The 21,085-nt window shown below is 40.0% G+C and overlaps 1 protein-coding gene across 6 annotated transcripts in view; it reads left to right on the top strand.

Moving 5' to 3' along the window:
• ARHGAP26 (Rho GTPase activating protein 26) overlaps positions 1-21,085 on the top strand; it is a 453,586-nt gene that overhangs the window by 271,590 nt on the left and 160,911 nt on the right. For all 6 annotated transcript variants that reach the window (XM_075209689.1, XM_075209691.1, XM_075209688.1 and 3 more), the window contains exon 18: positions 15,740-15,899. In XM_075209689.1, the coding sequence (XP_075065790.1) occupies positions 15,740-15,899 (160 nt within the window). The remainder of the gene's footprint in view (positions 1-15,739; positions 15,900-21,085) is intronic.

Raw genomic sequence — 21,085 nt, 5'->3', positions numbered from 1 at the left:
TTTAGAGGTATGCCGGTTTGTTAAATGTAATTTATTTAAAACTGCAAAAGTCCGTATTGATGATGATCATCAGCTGGGTGGAGCGCCTGAAACAGATACATCTCCAGATGGGCGTTTCTGTAGAGCATAAGCGCTTAAACACTCCTTTACTATACTAGGCCTCATTAGAAACACTCATTCCCTCCCTTGTTCTGTCTTTTACAGACATAAGGAGGCCTAACTGAAGGGCAAACAAATATTGTTACCTGTACCTAGATATATACATCCTCCGAGTGCATGCACACTTGAAAATTATGTGTATTGCGTTTAGAGGGGACCTTGCGCTGTACTCAAAATGAGCCCCGGAATGTTTTCCATATCAGAACACTGCTAGGAAAGGAGCAGTGTAATACTAGCATAATAATAGCTTTATAATCCTACACAATATCAGTCCAGTTATCTGCTTGGATACAAATAAAAGTGTCTACTTCACCAATTATAGTGTTCTAGACCTTGGGCTGGTGCAAGGGTTCTCAGCGCCCTAGGTGAAATGTCAAAATATCGCCCAACCCCCCCCCCCCCCCCCCTGCAAACACACCAAATACCTGCCTCACAGCCCCTTACATACTTGACTTCATGCTTTTGTGTTTAAAAAAAAAAGATAAGCCTTACCTCCACCAGCGGTCCAGATGCAGTGATGTTTGATGCAGAACGCTGTCCAGACTCTACTGCAGACACAGGATTTCTGGAGGGGAGGTATTCAGGTGTTAGATTTTGGAATAAAAAACTTGACACAATAAGCCTTATGCACTTGTTAAAGGCAATGGACAGACCTAACATGTCCCTTCATCACACCTATGTTCTTTCATCACACCACTGCACCCCCCTCTGCATCACTTGCAAAATATGGTGTAGAAATTCTACCCCGTAGTTTTAACATCAAATATAGAGCATAAGGTGCCAAATAGTCTTTTTTCTATGGTCTATTATTTGGCGCTTCATGCTCTATATTTGATTTTCAAACTATGGTGGAGAAAATTACTTTTATTGACACTTCACGCTCTATATTGGACTTCCAAAACATGGGGTAGAAATTCTACCCCATAGTTTGCAAGTGAAATATAGAGCATGAGGTGCCAAATAATAATCAACACTCCCCCACCCTCCCCCCCCCCCCCCCCCAATTTTTTTTCCCATCCCCACTTCCTGGATTGGACTTTGGGCACCCCTTTTTAAAAAAATAATAATAGTAATAATAAAAAAAAATTTGAATTGTGTATATACTCACTGTTTTTTTCTCCTGAAGACTAGTCAGCAGATGCAGGGGGGCTCTTCAAACTTCTTCTATCTTCTCCAATGGCTGCCCAACGCTCCTCGGCTTCTTCACAGAGAGGAGGGGGTGGAGCGGAGTGGTGCATGCTGGAAGGGGAGGGGGTGTTGGGAAATAACTTTACTCACAATCACTGTTATAATTTAATTAATTCATAAAAGGGCCCGACTATCGAATAGGGTGACTACGTTGCAGTCTAGGACACAAGGCTTTTTTTGGGGGGGGCGGGGGTGTGAAACATTTTTGGGGATGCAAAACTTTGACAGGAGAGGAATAAACTGAAATTACTTTTAAAATATAAGTCAATAGTTCTTCTCCAAAGTAAAAAGAAAATATGAAATGTAGTAAAGTTTTGGTGCATTCCCATGATAAGGGCTGGAGACAATGGAGTATATTTACTAAACTAAGGGTTTGAAAAAAAGTGAAGATGTTGCCTACAGCAACCAATCACATTCTAGCTGTCATTTTGAAGAATGCACTAAATAAATAACTAGAATCTGGTAGATTGCTATAGGCAACATATTCACTTTTTCGAAACCGTAGTTTTGTAAATATACCCAATGAGTCATCCTTGGGCGGGCGCTTGAGGATAAGCGAGTAGGAGAGACAAGGGTGGCGACAGGCGCAGATGTGACAACCCTTTCCACCTTCCACACTTTGTAGTGCTCATTCATGCCTCTGTTCCATTATACAGATCTGATTTTAATGAAAAATTTATAACAAGGATTACCGTGACTCTTATAAAATGCCAAGTGGACCTCAGTCTGAAAACATAAGTTCATAAACATTGATCAAATCGGGTGAAATAAGATGGATTTTAAATTAAAGATTAATTATTTTTACCTACTGCGTATTAGCCTGGTGTGGAAGGCGAAGGAGAGCTACGATCGTATTAGCCTAAGGCGGGCCCGACCCCTTATTCAGGCCCTGGACCGCTCATCTAGTATCAAAAGTGGATCTCATTTAAAACAGGTTTAGCAAATGGATTTTAATGTTTTTTCTAATTCAAAATTTTAGAAGTACTAACTTCTCTGAAATAAGCTGCAAAGTAATAGTAGGATAAATGACGCTCTTCTAAAATATAATTCACAAAATGTTGTTCAGGATTTCATGGTAACTCTATATTGAGCCTCATTTTTGTCTTAGTTTTCCCGTTAAGAGCATGATAAAGAAACAGGATTATATCATACTTATAGTATCATTATAGTACAGGAATTAGGTCATGCAATGTAATGGTTCTACTCCATGTAAACACTTTTTTTGGTTTATGCTGATGAGCAAAATATGCTTGAAGCAGGAAAATAAAATACACTGTTCAGTCTCATTCATCTTTTACCCTGCAAGTCTGTTAAATAATAAAGTGGGGTTAAGCAATTGCTCTTCGCTCCATTACAGAAAGCTGAAGTCACATTCTATCCCTTCAGGCACTGACCAAATGAAATTTGATACAAAAAAGTCAAGCCTGGATTTAAACTTGGTGTTCCCCAGGGTGGTGTTTATGTGCCCTGTTCACCTCAGGTCATACACAGCCACTTTGTATGAACCTGCAATACAGATTTGATGAAGTATAAACACACCAGTTATTAATATGAAGGTTTTCATATGTATTAATGTGGCAAAGTTGCTTTACTTGCCCTTGCTTTGTATTTAATCTTTTTGAATACCGATTGGATCATTTCTTTGTACATGATTTTTTTTTAAAGGTGAGGTGGAAGGGTTAAATAGAGATGGACATTAATTATCAGTATTTGGAATTATCTTTTCATCATCATCATTTATTTATATAGCGCCAACATATTCCGTAGCACTTTACAATTGGTTTTGTGTGCTAAATCTTTAAAGTAACATATTGAAATTCCATGTAATACATTTTCGGCCACCAGATGGCCCTTTGATAGAATCACACTATATACATGTCAGATAAATTAAAAGTAAACAACACATGTGTACTGTACTGTGAATTACGGTGTTCACATTGCATTTTACATTTTTAAATTATAGCACCTGTGGTCTGAGCAGAGGCAAATATCAATCACTTGGAGAAAGTACACACACGGGGCTAAATAGCAGGAAACTGTAGGTGACTGGCAATTGCATCCTTTCAGACCACAGATGCTGCCAATAATAAATATATAAATGGCAGCATTCCTCCTCAGCTGCTGCATATTCTCAACCAGTGTTAGTAAGCCTGGGCTGGTTTCCGCTAACAGTCCACAAGTATAGGGGTTCTACCGCTATGATGAAAACTAACTGCAGGGCTGGTGCCTCCAAAATGTAGCCTGCCTCCCTCTGAAAGGCACTGGAGCTCTTCTCAAACAGCCTGACCCTGTTTTCAGAGACCAAATGAATGTCCTTAGCCGCATTTCTTGTTGTAGTTTTATTTAACTATTTACATTTTCACAATATATGAGGATTGTGGTTTAATATATATATATATATATATATATATATATATATATATATATATATATATATATATATATATATATATCAACATATGCACACTACAGTAGATAGCTTGCTTGATCCATTGACCGTAAAAGAAAAGTTCCAGACAATGTGGTATTAAGTTACCCCATATCCCTTCCTGCTCATTCTTGTCTGGCGTCCATTGTTGGCTATCTAAACCCCTTTTATCCATCATCTATTGTTTGAGCATCTCTTGTATTTCTCATCTTGTCTTTCTTACTTTTGTCGACCTACCTGCAGCTGCCCAAATATACTGTAGTCAAACTACAGGTCGCAAAATGGCCAGTCAGCTAGAAACTGACAGAGCATGTTGGGAATTTTAGCTCTAAAATGGTTGAACAGCCACTGTTTGCTTCTCTCTGTTCTAATCTCTCTTTTTCTGCACTGATGGAGCTGCATCTTGAATATTACAGTGCAGGCCTTTATAATTTAGAAGCGTTATTCAATGACGTTATAGCACGATTCTATTTTATGAATGTAAGGCTTCTATATTAATCAACAGGCCATGCTCTCCCAAGTCTTCCTCAATCTGAAGCGAGCATTTTGTGATGATGTTATACCGTAATAGGATGCTGGTCACTGCACACTTTGCATAACTACACCTGCTAATGTGTACGTAGCCCCACAACAATGTTTGCTTTCTGTTTGCATATATTACTGTCCAAAAGTTTTAGGCGGGTCTTGTTCGCCGAAGGGCAGGGGACCAGTACAATAATGAATCTGCAGGCAACAGTGAAGCAAGGTGGAGGTTCCTTGCGAGTTTGGGGCTGCATTTTAGCACATGGAGTTGGGGATTTGGTCAGGATTATTGGTGTCCTTAATTTTGAGAAATACAGGCAGATACTTATCCATCATGCAATACCATCAGGGAGGCGTCTGATTGGCTTCAGATTATTCTGCAGCAGAACAAGGACCCCAAACATACAGCCAATGTCATTAAGAACTATCTTCATCGTAACGAACAACAAGGAGTCCTGGAAGTGATGATATGGCCCCCGTAGAGCCCTGATCTCAACATCATTGTGTCTGTCTGGGATTACATGAAGAGACAGTAGGATTTAAATAAGCCTACATCCACAGAAGATCTGTGGTTAGTTCTCCAAGATGTTTTGAACATCCTCCCTGATAAACTATTAACAGTTCTATTTTTGAAAGCATTCTTACCTTGCAACATTTCTTCCACACCTGCCTAAAAGTTTTGCACAGTACGGTGTGTGTATATATATATATATGTGTGTGTGTGTGTGTGTATATGTGTATATATATATATATATATATATATATATATATATATATATAAATTATTTTTAGCACTTAGAACAAACAATGTATCAACATCATATAGTATAGACCAGTGGTTCCCAAACTTTTGCAGTTCGCGGCACCCTCAGAGTCTCCATAATTTTTTAAGGCACCCCTCCAAAATAATTACCGAGCAGTCCTGTTTTAGGAGTAGTTGGGTCAAAAAATTGTAATAAGTATTTAGGTCAGGACAGAAATGCTTATTTAGTTGTATGCAAAAATGCCCCCTCTGCATCCAGACACTCTGCCCTCTCTCATGCTGCCCCTTCTCACGCTGTCCCCCCTCCTCTCCCCTCTCTTACGCTGTCCCCCTCCTCTGCCCTCTGTCACGCTGTCCCCCCTCCTCTGCCCTCTGTCACGCTGTCCCCCTACTGTCACGCTGTCCCCCTCCACTGCCCCTCTCACGCTGTCCTCCTCTGCCCACTGTCACCCTCCTCTGCCTTCTGTCACGCTGTCCCAGCTCATCTGCCACGCTGTCCCCCTCCTCTGCCCTCTGTCACGCTGGTCCAGCTCCTCTGCCCTCTGTCAAGCTGTCCCAGCTTATCTGCCAACTGTTCCCCTCCTCTGCCCTCTGTCACGCTGTCCCAGCTCCTCTACCACGCTGTCCCCCTCTTGTCACGCTGTCACTCTCCTCTGTCCCCCTCCTGTCAAGCTGTCACTCTCCTCTGTCCCCCTCCTGTCACGCTGTCACTCTCCTCTGTCCCCCTCCTGTCACGCTGTCACTCTCCTCTGTCCCCCTCCTGTCACGCTGTCACTCTCCTCTGTCCCCCTCCTGTCACGCTGTCACTCTCCTCTGTCCCCCTCCTGTTGCGCTGTCACTCTCCTCTATGCCCCTCCTGTCACGCTGTCCCTCTCCTCTGTCCCCCTTCTGTCACGCTGTCACTCTCCTCTGTGCCCCTCCTGTCATGCTGTCACTCTCCTCTGTCCCCCAGTTGTCACTCTCCTCTGTGCCCCTCCTGTTGCGCTGTCACTCTCCTCTATGCCCCTCCTGTCATGCTGTCACTCTCCTCTGTCCCCCAGTTGTCACTCTCCTCTGTCCCCCTCCTGTCACGCTGTCCCTCTCCTCTGTCCCCCTTCTGTCACGCTGTCAATCTCATCTGTCCCCCTCCTGTCGCGCTGTCACTCTCCTCTATGCCCCTCCTGTCATGCTGTCACTCTCCTCTGTCCCCCAGTTGTCACTCTCCTCTGTCCCCCTCCTGTCACGCTGTCACTCTCCTCTGCCCCCCTCCTGTCACGCTGTCACTCTCCTCTGCCCCCCTCCTGTCACGCTGTCACTCTCCTCTGTCCCCCTCCTGTCACGCTGTCACTCTCCTCTGTCCCCCTCCTGTCACGCTGTCACTCTCCTCTGTCCCCCTCCTGTCACGCTGTCACTCTCCTCTGTCCCCCTCCTGTCCCTCTCCTCTGCCCTCTCTGCCGCGCGCCAGCCATAAAACAAACAAACAAACACTTACCAATCCGCCGGGCGCCGGGACCCAGCATCCTCCTCTCTCACGCAGCCTGTCACTGATATGACAGCTGTGTGAGAGAGGAGGATGCTGGGTCCCGGCGCCCGGCGGATTGGTAAATGTTTCTGTTTGTTTTGTTTTTTATATGGCTGGCCCGCGGCACCCATGAGACAGCCCCGTGGCACCCCTGGGAGCCGCGGCGCGCAGTTTGGGATCCGCCGGTATAGACAAATAGAAATATCTTAACAGTAGAAGAATCGAAATTAACAGGATCCAACAGCATAGTATGTATTAAATACGGAATATCTAACAAGACATAATATAAAATGTAAAACATTTTTCGTATAAAAGTGTATTAAAGTTATTTTTTGTAAATATTACTAAAGTAAGGTAGGGGCGAAAGAGGTCGTAGGGTGGGGTGTATCAAAGGGGGGAAGAGCAAGGCCTCTTGTCATATTCCAAATGTAATTTACATTTGAATGGGTGAGACTTACAATAATGTTCTTGTTTCATACCAATATGTCATGTCAGCTCTTGATTTGTGACTTAAGAGTTTCAGATAAAGTTTTAATAAAACTTTCCCAAACTAAGAAATTTTTTGGTGTTTTTTTTTTGTTTTTTTGGGTAAAAGTGTGTTCAGCCAAACCATTTTGAAATTCTGGAATAATTTGTGCTTAATACAGATACATTGATACAGATGATGGGGTTGCTTGGCTCCATTGTGGTAGGAGATATTTTTTAGCTACTGCAGATATAATAATGAAGATAATTTTACTTCCTTTAATTGATCTTGTAGTGGTTGTAGGGATACACAAAACAGCCCATTGCGGTGACTGACGGGCACATAATTGAGTAAGTGTGCAGTAACAATAAGCTCTGATTTGTATCCAGAAGTATTAGGAGCATGACGTATTAGAGCTGATGGTTCTTAACATTAGGAGAGGTTTTAAATTTCATTTTAAATAAGAAAATATTTATAATATTGTTCAGAATATAATGAATATAAAACCATAAAACTGCCCCTATACACATCAAATACACAGAAAGCACACAAACAACGCCTATGTTCAGGGTGTTTATCCTACAATGCCTGCCTTTTCCAGTTTGGTAGAAGCTCTACACTCTCCTAGTGTGGTGAAGTTTTCTTGGTGTGAGGTCTCTGCTCCTTTTCAGGCATGATAAACTTTCTAGTGTGTCCCTCTATCTTACTTCCTTTCCTCATGTCTACCATCACTGTGTCTTATTGCCCTCTCTCTGATCTCTGCAGTGTCTTTGCACTATGCATGTCCTCTTGTATTCCCCTATCACTCCAACGCTGCTGCTTTTTTTTTTTTTTTTTTAGGGACTCTCCCCCTCCTCCAAACCCCAATGTCTACCTACCCACTGCTCCCTTACTTCATTGTTTTGTTTTATTTTCTTTTTTAAAAAATCGATTTTAAAACTAACAATACTAGCTGCTGATTTGCTTTCCACATTCTAGTTCGTTTGCTGTAATGATGCCTTTTGAAATATCAACTCTGGCTGTACACTGAACTTTTAACCTCCGTAATCCTGTATTTGTAATAAAGCAGTATTTGCCATGGTAACGCATACCACTGCAGAGTTGTGTAGGTGAGTAATCATAGGCCCCTTCTGTTGGCATTGTAAGAGAGTCTGCCTTTGGATATCAAAATTTTTTCTAATATCGGTGTCTCTGGTAATAATTGTTCAACACACTGGTTATGACATAAAAGAAATGTTGAATATGTATCAACTCTTGCCTCAGTTTGTCTGTGAGAAGTATACAATTGCAAATTATAAATAAAATCGATTTAAAGGTGCATTAGACACCCAAATTCCTTATTTTAAAAATCTATGCTTTGTTCTTTTCTTGTCCCATAACGTTTAAACTTTTACTCTAAACGTCAACTACTTAACAAATTTCCACAGATATAAGTTGTTTGTACCAATTAACTTATGTATTTTAAGAAAAATTAAAGGAGTATGCTGCCCACCTGCTCTGATTGTGTTTAAAACACAATCAGAGCGTGTGGGCTGGATTATCTGTCTGCTTCTCAGCCGTCACAGACCTGCATATAGTGTGTGTCAGCACGCCCCTGATAGGGGGGCAGTTGCCCTGATCGCGAACACAATGCAAGTTCCATGTGGTTTATGACTTGGTCCTTAATTCCACTACCTCAATAAGCATGCCAACCTCATTGCTGTGCTATCATTAGTAATATGTCACAATTGCATTCCCACTGCTTCACATACTGTTGAGATGCATCATAGACCACGTGCTTGATTTTTGTTTTCATGGTGCCGATTACTTTTGTATTTAAAAATAAGGGAACATACATAAACTCAGCTTACATGCTCATGTTTCTCCAGGACTTGTCTTATTAAAATAATGGAAGATGGGTTTGTATTATATATTTTTTTATTATTATTATTATTATTAATATTAATGTTTATGTAACACCAATCATAGTGGCTTAGTGGTTAGCACTTCTGCCTCACATCACTGGGGTCATGAGTTCAATTCCTGACCATGGCACTATATAAATAAACACATGTTGTTGTTGTAATATGCAGCGCTGCATAGATATTATGTAATCATTCACATCTGTCCCTGCTTCATTGGAGTTTACATTCTATGTTCCCTACCACACACACACACCTATCGGCATCAAACAAAGAGAGAACATGCAAACTCCACACAAATAGGGAGTTCCTTGGAATTTAACCCATGACCCCTACACTGTGAGGCATCAATGCTAACCACTGTGCTGCAATGTTGTCCATTTGTATTGGGGGAAAAAAACCTGTTAATAAATTTTAAAGCTGGCTACACATCAGGCAGTTGGCTCTATATTGCAATATGTGGCCCCAAATATAGTCTAGTGTTTTATAATTTTATTAAATAAATGGATAAAAATTGTCTAGTTTCTTTTTTAAACATGTTGACCACCATCTGTCTGTGCGCGGTCATACTCCAACTGACCCCTATGTCATCTGAAAGTGATTATGCTGCTATAGCCAAACCTCATCTAATTTGTCTAGACGTTGGTGGCCAAATTGTGCTGCTACTTTGACGCTGTGTTCTGGAATGACCCAGTTTACATCTGAAATGATAGGCGAGCCTTTCAAATGGAAATACATATTGCTGTAAATGTAGCATGCTAATTTATTTATATATCCTCAGTTTGTTCTATATACAGATTATATTTTTCAGTGTCATAGGAGTTGTTTACATCTGTAACATCTTTAATTGCCCTGTAGTGAACGTAGCTCTCCTGGGGCAAATTAACTGCAAGATTTGGACCTATTTTTGCATGCCCGGTCCTAGGAGGGGATACATTATTACTAAAGTCAATCAGAAGAGAGGCTTGCCTATTTAAAAACATTGCTTCCTCATTCCTGTGCAAGGCCTCATTAGTGAGTATCTATTTGTTGTGTCTGACCAGAATCTCTGTTTCAGAGAGCTTGCGTATTCTGATACTGAACACTGTGTGTGGTTCCTTCTGAATTTGCCATACATTTGTGTACTGATTCTGCCAGATGCTGATCTTGTCATCACTCCAGCGTCCAAAACATTTTTTCTGGCACTCTTGCTAGCACTTAGTTGCCACTGAGTCTTCTATATTAAGCCCATGAATTTGAGTACCAGAGGGCTGCTCCTAAAAATGATTTTCTAAAGCCACACAGTATATCTAGCTATTAGCTTGCTATATTTGAGTTTCAGATGTGAAAATACCTACTTTGTGGTAGCCATTTTAATCATGATTTGTAACAAATCTCTGAATATATTTTAGTGTTGTCATAACAGTGATCATTGTCGGTCCTCAGTATGTCTTCATGATCAACAGAACATATTAATGTGACTACCACGCTCATTGCTGTATTCACATATTAGCTATTTTTATATATACCGTAGATATTATGTGCAAGACATTGTTCAGTAACCATTGATTGTGGATTATGTCTGTATGTTAAATCAGAAAACTCAGAATTAATGACTTTGTATGGCTGTAGCATATTTCTTGAATGGTGTTAAAGTAGCTAGATACAGGGGGTTGAGAGGGGGGCTTGCACAAAAGTACTGGGGCAGGATATCTATATTGGTTGCCTGTTTTTTACCATACCCAATACAAAATACTTCTAATCTACAAGGCTATCAACAAAACTGCATCAATTTACAACTCCTCTCGTCTCAAAATATCTCCCAACTCGGCAACTTCGTTCTGCACAAGATCTGCGTTTTTCATTAAATCTGCGGCTCTCATCCACACTCATTACATGTTCTCATTCCCGGGTACAAGATTTTTTTCTTGCTGCACAGCAAGACTTTCCACTAGTTTTCAAAAATTCAAGTGTTCTTTGAAAACCTACCTCTTCAGGCTAGCTTATCTGCTTCATCTACCATTCTCTTAACCTCTCTAGAGTACCTTATTACCACCCTCTACACATAAGACTTACATGTGTCCTTTCTATACTCAGTCAACCCTCTGACCAAAGACCCCCTGACCAACATCACTGTGTGATTGGATTATATAGCTCACTAAGCACCTAATACCTTTGCAATCTGACTGGACCAATATGATAATTGCAATTAACCTTCTGTATCACACCCCTATTGTCCTATAGATTGTAAGCTTGCAAGCAGGGCCTCTTACCTCTCTGTCAGTCTGTAATGCCCAGTCTAATTTTATTACTTTTTTTTCCCAAATTGTTTAGCGCTACAGAGTTTACTGGTGCTATATAAATTAATGTTGATGAAACTAATAAATAATTGTCTAAAAATAAGCCACTTGAGCTCAAGATGTGGCTTTGCCACAAGCTCATCACATCCTCCCATTCTCTGTTACAGGACTTTTTTCGGGCTGCACCCACTTTGTGGAATTCCCTCCCTCGCACAGTAAGACTTTCCTCTAGTCTCCAAACCTTCAAGCGTTCTCTGAAAACCCACTTCTTCAGACAAGCTTATAGTATTTCTCTACCACCCTCTTAATCTCCCTATTACCACCCTCTACACAGCTAACACAAGACAACAACCCTCTGACCAACATTGGTACACACACAGCCCACTCAGTACTTTTACCTTTACGTTCTAGCTGGTCCAGTGTGCAATATGATGTAGCACATGTCCTTGTGTTTCAAACTCCCATTGTCCTATAGATTGTAAGCTTGTGAGCAGGGTTCCCTTACCTCTCTCTCTGTATGTATTACACAGTATTGTTTTGTTAATGTTTGCTCCCAATTGTAAAGCGCTACGGAATTTGCTGGCGCTATATAAATGATGATGATGACTGCTATTCAGTGTTGCACCTCTGCACGCCGCGTATTACATCAGTCTCTTTTGACCTTGTATTTATGGGGCCAAGCCACAGTAGTTCAAAACTATTTATCCTTTGACCTGTTTGGGTGTCTATATGCAGTCTTTGGTGGCATAAGCTGGAAAAATGGCAAAGTTTCAGCTGTCGATTTTAAGATTAATAGTCTCGGAAAGTGTTTTGTATTATATAATGTTTAATGTATGTACCTATTAAATAATATCTTCATAAATGGATCTGATGTCCTCGCTTAAATCTGTGAGTTTTTATATCACTTCAGTGTTCATTAGGAAGGAATCATTTTATTCTTTTATACAAAAAAAAATTCTATCAATTATTATGGATCATTGAAGTCACTTCAGTTTTTATATGAAAACATTTGAGGGTATATTTACTAAAATGTGGGTTTGAAAAAGTGGAGATGTTGCCTATAACAACCAATCAGATACTAGTTATCATTTATTTAGTACATTCTACAAAATAACAGCTAGAATCTGATTGGTTGCTAAAGGCAACATCTCCACTTTTTCAAACCCGCAGTTTAGTAAATATACCCCAATGTTTTTAAAGCAAACGGGCTTTTTGTATTTTGATAAATCAGCCCCAGTGTTCATTACTTTAATAGATCATTATTATGTAATCTATTGCTATATGATTTATACCCCATTATATTCAGCCAGGTATGTGTAAAAATAAATAAAACAATTAAGTGCTGTAGGGAGAAGAAACATATAAAATAAAATGCAATATAAAGTGAGGTTTTGTTTTTTGTTGCATTCTTTTTTTCATTATTTTAGATTTATCAGTTATAATAATAAAGTATCGATGGCTTAAGCAACACTAAAATGGCCCTTTTTATATCGATAAATATATATCGTACCGAAAACCACACTTTAAGCCATCTCCTGCTTTAGACAACGTGCGTTTGGCAAGTATATTGCAATGAAATGGGGAGAAAATACATTTATATTTGGAAATTAAAATTTTTGTTATATTTAGTTATTTTAACAATACCATACACTTTACTTTAGTAGGATTTCTACCTCTTTAAGTTCTTCAAACAAAAGCAAGTTGACTTTATGGTAGTGTTAGGTTTGCACAATAATTAGGCAATCTAGTATTAATGGAATCTTTCTTGGGTTTCAGCTTGTTATGCTGCATTCCACCTGGTAACTTTGGATTGCTATGTTACAATCATCTTTTTGTTATATATAGTTAAATTTTTATATTCTGCTGAACTGACTGCCAAATACTAAACAATTGAGGACATTATAGGCTACTTTACATACTTGATTAATTTCCTTTTCCAAACAACTCTATTAAAATAGGATAATGAAGCTATTATTGGACTGTTAAGAATGGATGTCCTTGAGTATTTGCTTTAGGGAAAGTTGTTGTTTTGAAGTTGTTTTTTTAGTGTATTTTTAGGCGACATGAATGACGTACACAAAAACTATATTGTGAACCTATTGATAAATTATGTACATGTTTAATATAGTCAACAGCAGCTGGTGCTTGCTGGTTGCTTTGCTAAGCAGCAATATCCACCTGTTGGCCCAAATGTCAAGTGAATATTTGAACTTGCACCTTTGACTACTAACCAAACAAATTGAAGTATAAGTGATATTATTTTATATAAATATGTTAATATTCTATTACTCTCTACCTCTTCCTCAGTTAACCTCTCATTACCTCCTCCCCTGCTCGTCTCCAAGACTTCTGCCGTGCTGCCCTTAATATCTGTAACTCCCAACCTCTCCTCACTCGATTTTCCCCCAGCCTTCAAATGCTCACTCAAAACTCACCTTTTCAAGTTTGTCTTTCCTACCACCACCTGACCATCTTATTCATCGCCTCCTCTTTTCTTGCCTGCCATCTCCATTTTCTCCCAGTTGGTCCTACTGTCTCTCACCACCCCTCCCTTTAGAATGTAAGCTCTCGCTGGCAGGGTCCTCTCTACCTATTGTCTCATGTCTGTCTACTGTCTGACTCCCTCGTTCGTCCTGTCTTGTCTTTTGTGAGAAAAAACAAACAAAGATATAGATACCACCGTAGAATTATAATGTCATGTAATAAATTTATTTAAATCTCAAATAAAAACATGCATATATTATATGCACTATAGGTGGTTTTTATACAATACAATATTAGAACCAGTCTGTATTAATGGTTTTATGGAGTATGTTTTACTAGTATTTTTTATTATATATGCACATTTTTATTTGAGATTTAAATAAATTTATTACATGATATTATAATTCTGCGATGGTATTTTTACCTTAGATAGGATCTATTTCTGCTTTTTTGCTTTGTTTGTTTTTTCTCGGATATATTTGAAGTTGGTACACAACAACTTCTATCAAGAAGCAGCCATTTTGATCCTTTTCTAAGTATAATAAGTTTAATAATTGGTGTTTTATATTGTTTTTGGTCTGTAATAATTAAGGTGTAATTTATTATTAGTCAATGCCTGGTTTCTTCGCCTAATTTAGGTGTAGAAATTTGTGAGTATTTTGTGAGAAGCCAGTTCATACACTGCCCTGTGTACGTGCTAATCCAGCTTGTGTGCAGTCTGTCCAGTGTAGATGTGAGGGCCATTACAGGAATCCTTTTGCAGTTTTTGTAGCATAAGCTTCGCCCCTTCATTGACATCAGCCACCTGTTGTCAGAAACCTAACCTAATCTAATAAAATTAAAAAAGTTTAAATATTAAAGCACTTAACCTGCAGAGTTGTTTATTTATATGGGCACATAACTTTTTGGTGACTTCTGATATCCTCAAATGTCATAGTATGAGGTACATTATACTATGTATTAGGTCAGAGACTCTATCCGGATCATGTGTCCAAAGTCAGGTATTTAATTTTTATTTCTCTGTCTATAGTAATGTGCTAGGTCCTATAGTCCGGGTAAAACGTTCAAAACGCTCGGCCCTGCGCTCCACCAAAATAGAGAAAAACTACATTTAGACCCTCATAAGTGAACTCATCACAACTGTATTACATAACTTTCACTCTTGTGTCTCTGTCACCTGTGCTTTCTTCCCTAATGTTTCATGTGCATCAATGTTTTCTTGTCCTTTTGTTATGAAATCCTACTTTTCTCTGCTTGTGTACCCATCTACAGTTTGTCCTATCACCCAAATTAAAATAGCACTTCCATAGTCCTCCACCTATGCAGTTTCTGAAGCTCCTAATCTCCTATTAAATAAATACCTTGGTGCCTTTGGCAACGATGCACAGCCTCCTAATATTATCATCCATGGCCATCCTTCCCCACTGCCCATACTCATACTAATAATACAGATGCAGTATGTTTTTATTTGGGTTTTTTTTTTTTGTTTTTTTTTCAATGCAATCATTTCTATGGCACACGTAAATGTTACAAGTTCTGTTTCATCTGTATGTTTCTAGTGTGATGACTTGCCAGATTGTCAAGGTCATTCATAGGGCCATGAGCCAGTGAGAACACTTGCCAAAATTGTAACATTTTTAAAGAGATCTCATTTGTTAATGATTAAAAAAAAATGTTTAGTTGTTCGCAGCTATCCGAGCACCGAAGCTCATTATAGATTTGATCTAAGGTAACAAATGTTATACCTAGTTTCACCTTATTATATATTAGTATACATAAACCTGTACTCTTCCAGTGATTCTTTGCCAAGTAAAAATATAACTTAGGTGAATGACATATCCGTTTACAGAGCTCTGCATAATATGGTTGGCAGTACTTAAATAAATGACAATAATAATAGACATGGACGATGGCAGACCCTCTTATTCCCTGAAATGTCTCTTATATGTATTTATTTTTATTTTTTTTTGCTTGTTTTTGTTTTTAAATTCAGATTGCTTTGTACGGTTTTATTTTACATTTGTTCTCATTTATTTATTTTTTTCCAGTGTTGCTGCTAACCATAAGCAAAACTTGATGACTGTAGCCAACCTGGGCGTAGTCTTTGGGCCTACACTTTTGCGTCCACAAGAAGAAACTGTAGCAGCCATTATGGATATTAAATTCCAAAACATTGTGGTGGAAATAATTATTGAAAACCATGAAAAGGTAAAAACATGTCGGTAAACAAATCCTGCTAATAAAATATTTCCTTTGGTGTGTTTAAATCGTATTTCCTATATAACATGTTCTTAATAAATAGAAGAAATATCTGTCATTTATATCACATAAATATGTGCTAGATTTTTATGTAAGTTGTCTTTGCGGACACTTTTACCTGTGGGTAAGTAAAGTGTACGTTTAACCTCACATTGCAGGTGTCAGTCCTCCAGTCATGTTATTTATTGAAAACATATATTTGTGCTGTGTACAATAGGAGGGGCAAAGAGGTTATAGAATTAATTTGCAGACAATAACATCTATTGTTGTGTTTAGAGGAGGGATGTTGAAACCAATTATTCATAATAGATATATTTACTTTTTTCTTAATTTCTCCTAAAACTATGCAAATATGATATTGTACACACTGAATATTACCCAGTGCACATTGAGTGCTTGTTCCAATCTGTTACCAGCTGACTGTGATAATTTAGCTTTTGTGTGGTTGTCTTCTTACCACAGGACTTGACCTAAGAAGCAATTCATGGCTGAAATAGCAAGTACTGTAATCCAGCCTAATTGGTGATACTGCCAAGTGTAATACGGAGCGTTTGAGTGTAATACGGAGCGTATTACACTCAAACCACCTTTATTAATTCCTCTTTGAGGTGACCTCCTCAGAATGTACTTGGTAAATAAATTAGGGTATTTTTGGGTTTAGACAAACGAAGAGCAGAAAAATAAACATGAGTCCCAGCTAAGTAAACATTTGCTCAATCCACACCTCGGTGTAAGCACAGGTGACTAAACTGCAATCTGGTTTGATGATTTACTTATGGTGTCATTTTGTCTCAGGTGTTTCATTGAGCCAACCAAATGTTTACTGCACATAATGTTTAATAGGAGTTGTGAATATGTTATTCTGAGCATCTGTCAGCACTTCACTGAAGTCCAATCCTCAGCCTTATGCATAGAATGTTTTCATTGCCAATGCCCTGTATTATTGGCAATGAATCTATAGTGGCTATAGATTCTTCCCAAGCTAATTAACAACTGCTAATCTCTGAAGCTGTCATTAAAAATAAGTGTTCGGGTGGGCTCCAGACAAGCTAATCCTTGGCTGTGAATATTTTTTATTCAGCAATACAGCGAACCTCTCATACAAAAAGGCTTTCATTACAGTTAGCAAAAATCATTTGCTGTGACAGGATGGGCTTACTTTACCACCCTGTCTTTTATCGCACTACAGTGAATTTGAGATTTGGCTAAAATGCATAGCGTGGAAGTTCCCCTCAAATCACACAATACCATTTACTTAACCATCTAAACCCAATAACGACACAGACACCGAAATATCTTTGGAATGAATAATAGAATTTATTAAGATGAACTTAAAAGTTGACCTAATGAGGACTGTAAGGCGGACGAGACCAGGGCAGTCGGCAAAAGCAAAACCAATAACGGTGGTAAGGTCAGACCATAGTACCACCAACCCAGGATCATACCTTCTCTATTGGCCGGTGCTAAAATCTGTCCAAAGGCAAGACTACACCCCTTTATTAACTGCCAGTATTAATCTGTAGATACCGATCAAGGATCCTCCTCACAGGCGGACCAACCATATGATGACACCATGAAAAAGGAGGATAGTGAGCTGTGACAAGATGAACCCAGCACCATATGCACACCTAGCGACTTCACTGCTCTCCTACCCACTCCACCATCTATATACATACATGTGGCCCGCCACAAATGGACCTAACCACAGCCCTTAACTTCCAACACAACTGGTCTATAAGGTAACAACTTTACTGGCTGACTGATTTACTTTACTAATTAATGATGCTATAGTGACAGCTTGAATACTCGACCTCCATTGTCGACGTGGAACGATGTATGACCAGCACAATCTAATGCTAGGCCATGTATGGGCAACAGCTGACATGTCCTCACGCATACTAATAATAAGGTCCAACGATTTAACCTGGCCCACATTGTTACCTCCTAAATGTATGACCAGAATATGAGGAATACCGTGTTTTGTTAATTTCACTGGAAAGGAGCGGATTAAACACTGCCCACTTCATGCCCCTCTTTCCTATCCATCTGACTTTGACATGAGCAGGCAACCAAGGGCAGTTCTGAGCCATGACATTCTTACTCACCCAGAAAAACATAAGAATGCCCCATAAAACAAATAAAAATCTTCTTGTTGTCCACACCTATGACAGAAGATGAAATATGTGAAAGGTTTAAACTGAAAATATAATTGCCTCACCAGAGGACTACCCAGCTACTGCAAAGCTAACTAATATGTTCTCACCACCAACCTAACCGTGTGTAAGACAAACCAATCACTTCCTGAACAAGAAGGTTTGGGGGGGGACTAAGAAACCTTACATTAACGGAAAGGAATACCAGCAACCCAAGTGAAGGTAAAAACCTATAAAACCCCGGAAGGCTCCAAGCCAGTCAGGCCAACCGTAGGAAGTATAGGAAAATTCCCTTCACGCCCCTGCTAAAAGCGGCAAGCAGCATAGCCCTGGGTCCACTACTCAGTAGAGAAAAAGAGGTAGAGCAGAGCTGCGGAAAAGGAACAAAACAAAATGGTTAAACATCGGGTCTAATGTAACTTCTATAACTGTTGGATTTCCACCTGCCTAAGGCCTGAATGGGTGCCAGGGATGCTCCTCCTGATGCTGCGGCTTTAGCCGTCCGAAAAAAGGAAAGAATGCGTTTTGAAATCCGAGGGGGGTTAAGCCTAAAAAAGCTAGTGCACGCTTCAGTAGAGCATGGAACTGAAATTTAGTAACATGAAGTCCATCTCTGTGTACCAGCCAAATATCGGCCTGATGGGGACGTAGCCCTGCTAGCTGATGATATAGACGAACCGGGCATATAATCTGATCTTGCTGACTGAGTAGTGAAAACCAATGACCTATCCCTGCCTGATCTGTTTTGGAGCATATAATTTTACACTGAACACTCTTAGCATTTAAAATAACGTTTTTGACAACATAGCTGCCCCTAGCCTATTTTTTGATTGCGCCACCAACTAGCTAACTCTAAAGGCATCGTGAAAGGCCATCGGGAAAGCTGTGCTAAAAAGGATAATTACGAAGGAGTCTGCAGCTACTTTTGGCAAGGCTGAAATGATCCGAAATAGCAATGTTGGATCTATCTGCCTTCTATTATCCCTGGGAATAGGGTGAAGTTTGGCCAACCCTTTTAAAGCTTTACTGATAAGGAACGATTTTGTGGGATCTGGAAGCCCTTGCATTTTATCCATAAAGGATATACCAGCCAAGGTTGATGCCATAGATGTTTTACTAAGAACTTCCTGGTAGCACCCCCACATGAAATCAGCAATACCGTGAAGAGTGCCTGGGGGACGGTTATTACAGGAGAACAAAAAGTTTTCACATCGCTTCCAAGCCAACCGATAGGACTTCCAAGTGGACAGAGCTAGAAAAGCTTCAGCCAGGAATCTTATGCTGGCTCGACCATCTGCCAAAGATAAGATGGACAAGATATACTGATAGGGTTGGCGTGCAGAGCCACTGCTTTAAAACGCAACCAATCAAAACGGGAAAGGGAGTCTGCTATACAGTTTTGTATACCCGGGACATGTGTGGTGCGAAAATTTATGTTGAAATCCAGACAACGAAGCACCAGGAAGCGCAACAGATTAACCGCTGGCCTAGAAGATGCACTCTGACGATTGATTGCCTGAACCACTCCGAAATTGTCGCACCAAAAGGAAACATTGCGCCCACCAAGTTGAGGAACCCACAACTCTAAGAACACAATGATGGGAAATAACTCTAACACCAATCAATATTTTACCCGGCCGTTATCAATCCAATCTTTCAGCCAAGGGGATGCACACCACTCGCCCTGGAAGTAAGCGCCCAATCCTCTGGACCCTGCAGCATCTGTTTAAAAATCTAGCGCCCTGGTGGAAATAGACATGGATGGCCAAATTCTAGGACCATTAAACTTCCTTAGAAAAGTGGCCCACAGCTTTGATCTTGTTGTTTAATGTAATTAATGTATGAGGTCTATTCCTACATGCCGTTGATAACTGAAGCTTTCTACAAAATATTCTGCCCATAAGAATCACCCTGCACGCAAAACTAAACAACCCTAATAACGCTTGTACCTGCCGTAGTGTGTGAGAAGGAGAGGCCAGAGTACTGGATACCATACTCTCCAATTTCGAAATCTTATCCGCTGGCAATCAACAACCGCCTGCTTCTGTATCTATTTCTATCCCTAGAAAGGATAAGCACATTGAAGGGCCTGCTGTCTTGTCCTGAGTTATAGGTTCCCCCATAACAGAGAAGAGTATAACGTATCCGAGCATAATGTGGAATTTGTAGGACCCCAAAGGCACATGAAAGAGAACACCCCATGGGAAGGCATCTAGCAATGTAATATATGCCTGTAATCCTAAAGCCCATGAACTTAAACGAGTTGGGGTGAAGGGGAAGTAACCGGAATGCCGAATCCATATCCAATTTGGCCATAAAGGCCCCTAAACCAAAGTACCTAATCAGTGTCAGGGCCTCTTCGAATGATTGATATACTACCGAACTTATATCCTGTTCTATGGCGTCATTAACTGAGTTTCCTAATGGGCGAGACAAGTGATGATGAATCCAACGGAATTTACCCTGATCTTTCTTTGGAACTATGCCTACTGGGGAAATAACGAAGTTCGTAATTTGTGGGGTGTAAAATGGGCCAATCATACGACCCAGGGCGATTTCGCCGCAATTTTTTTTGTGCAGGACGTCCAGAAAAACATAAGCTGACTTAAGATTCTTTGAAACCATGATGAAAACCTTCGCAGAGAAAGGAGGCCTGTTCTGCATGTGGTTAAAGTCTGAGCCATCTTTCAAGCACCTTGCTGCATATAGGCGAATGGGCCTTAAGCATTATTGCTTTCGTTGCCGCGGTCTCTGCCGGGGGCACCCCTTGGACACTCTTTGCCCGAATGTGGTCAGCGGCATTTGGGATATATGTGCCTGCACCGACAGGAATCGCCCCTCCCACACGACACATTGTTGAACGCAAAACATCTATTTTTTGGAAATTGGGGAGCACCTTGTCTCAGCCTTTGCTGAAGCCGATGCACTATGCACCCTTGACCTAAAGTGAGGTTAGCCCGATTGAACTTCATCCATATTTTT

Source organism: Mixophyes fleayi, chromosome 4, assembly GCF_038048845.1.
Source record: "Mixophyes fleayi isolate aMixFle1 chromosome 4, aMixFle1.hap1, whole genome shotgun sequence".
Taxonomy (NCBI): Eukaryota; Metazoa; Chordata; class Amphibia; order Anura; family Limnodynastidae; genus Mixophyes; species Mixophyes fleayi.
Note: the sequence above shows the minus strand (reverse complement) of the source record. Positions and strands in the feature narration are given on the sequence as shown.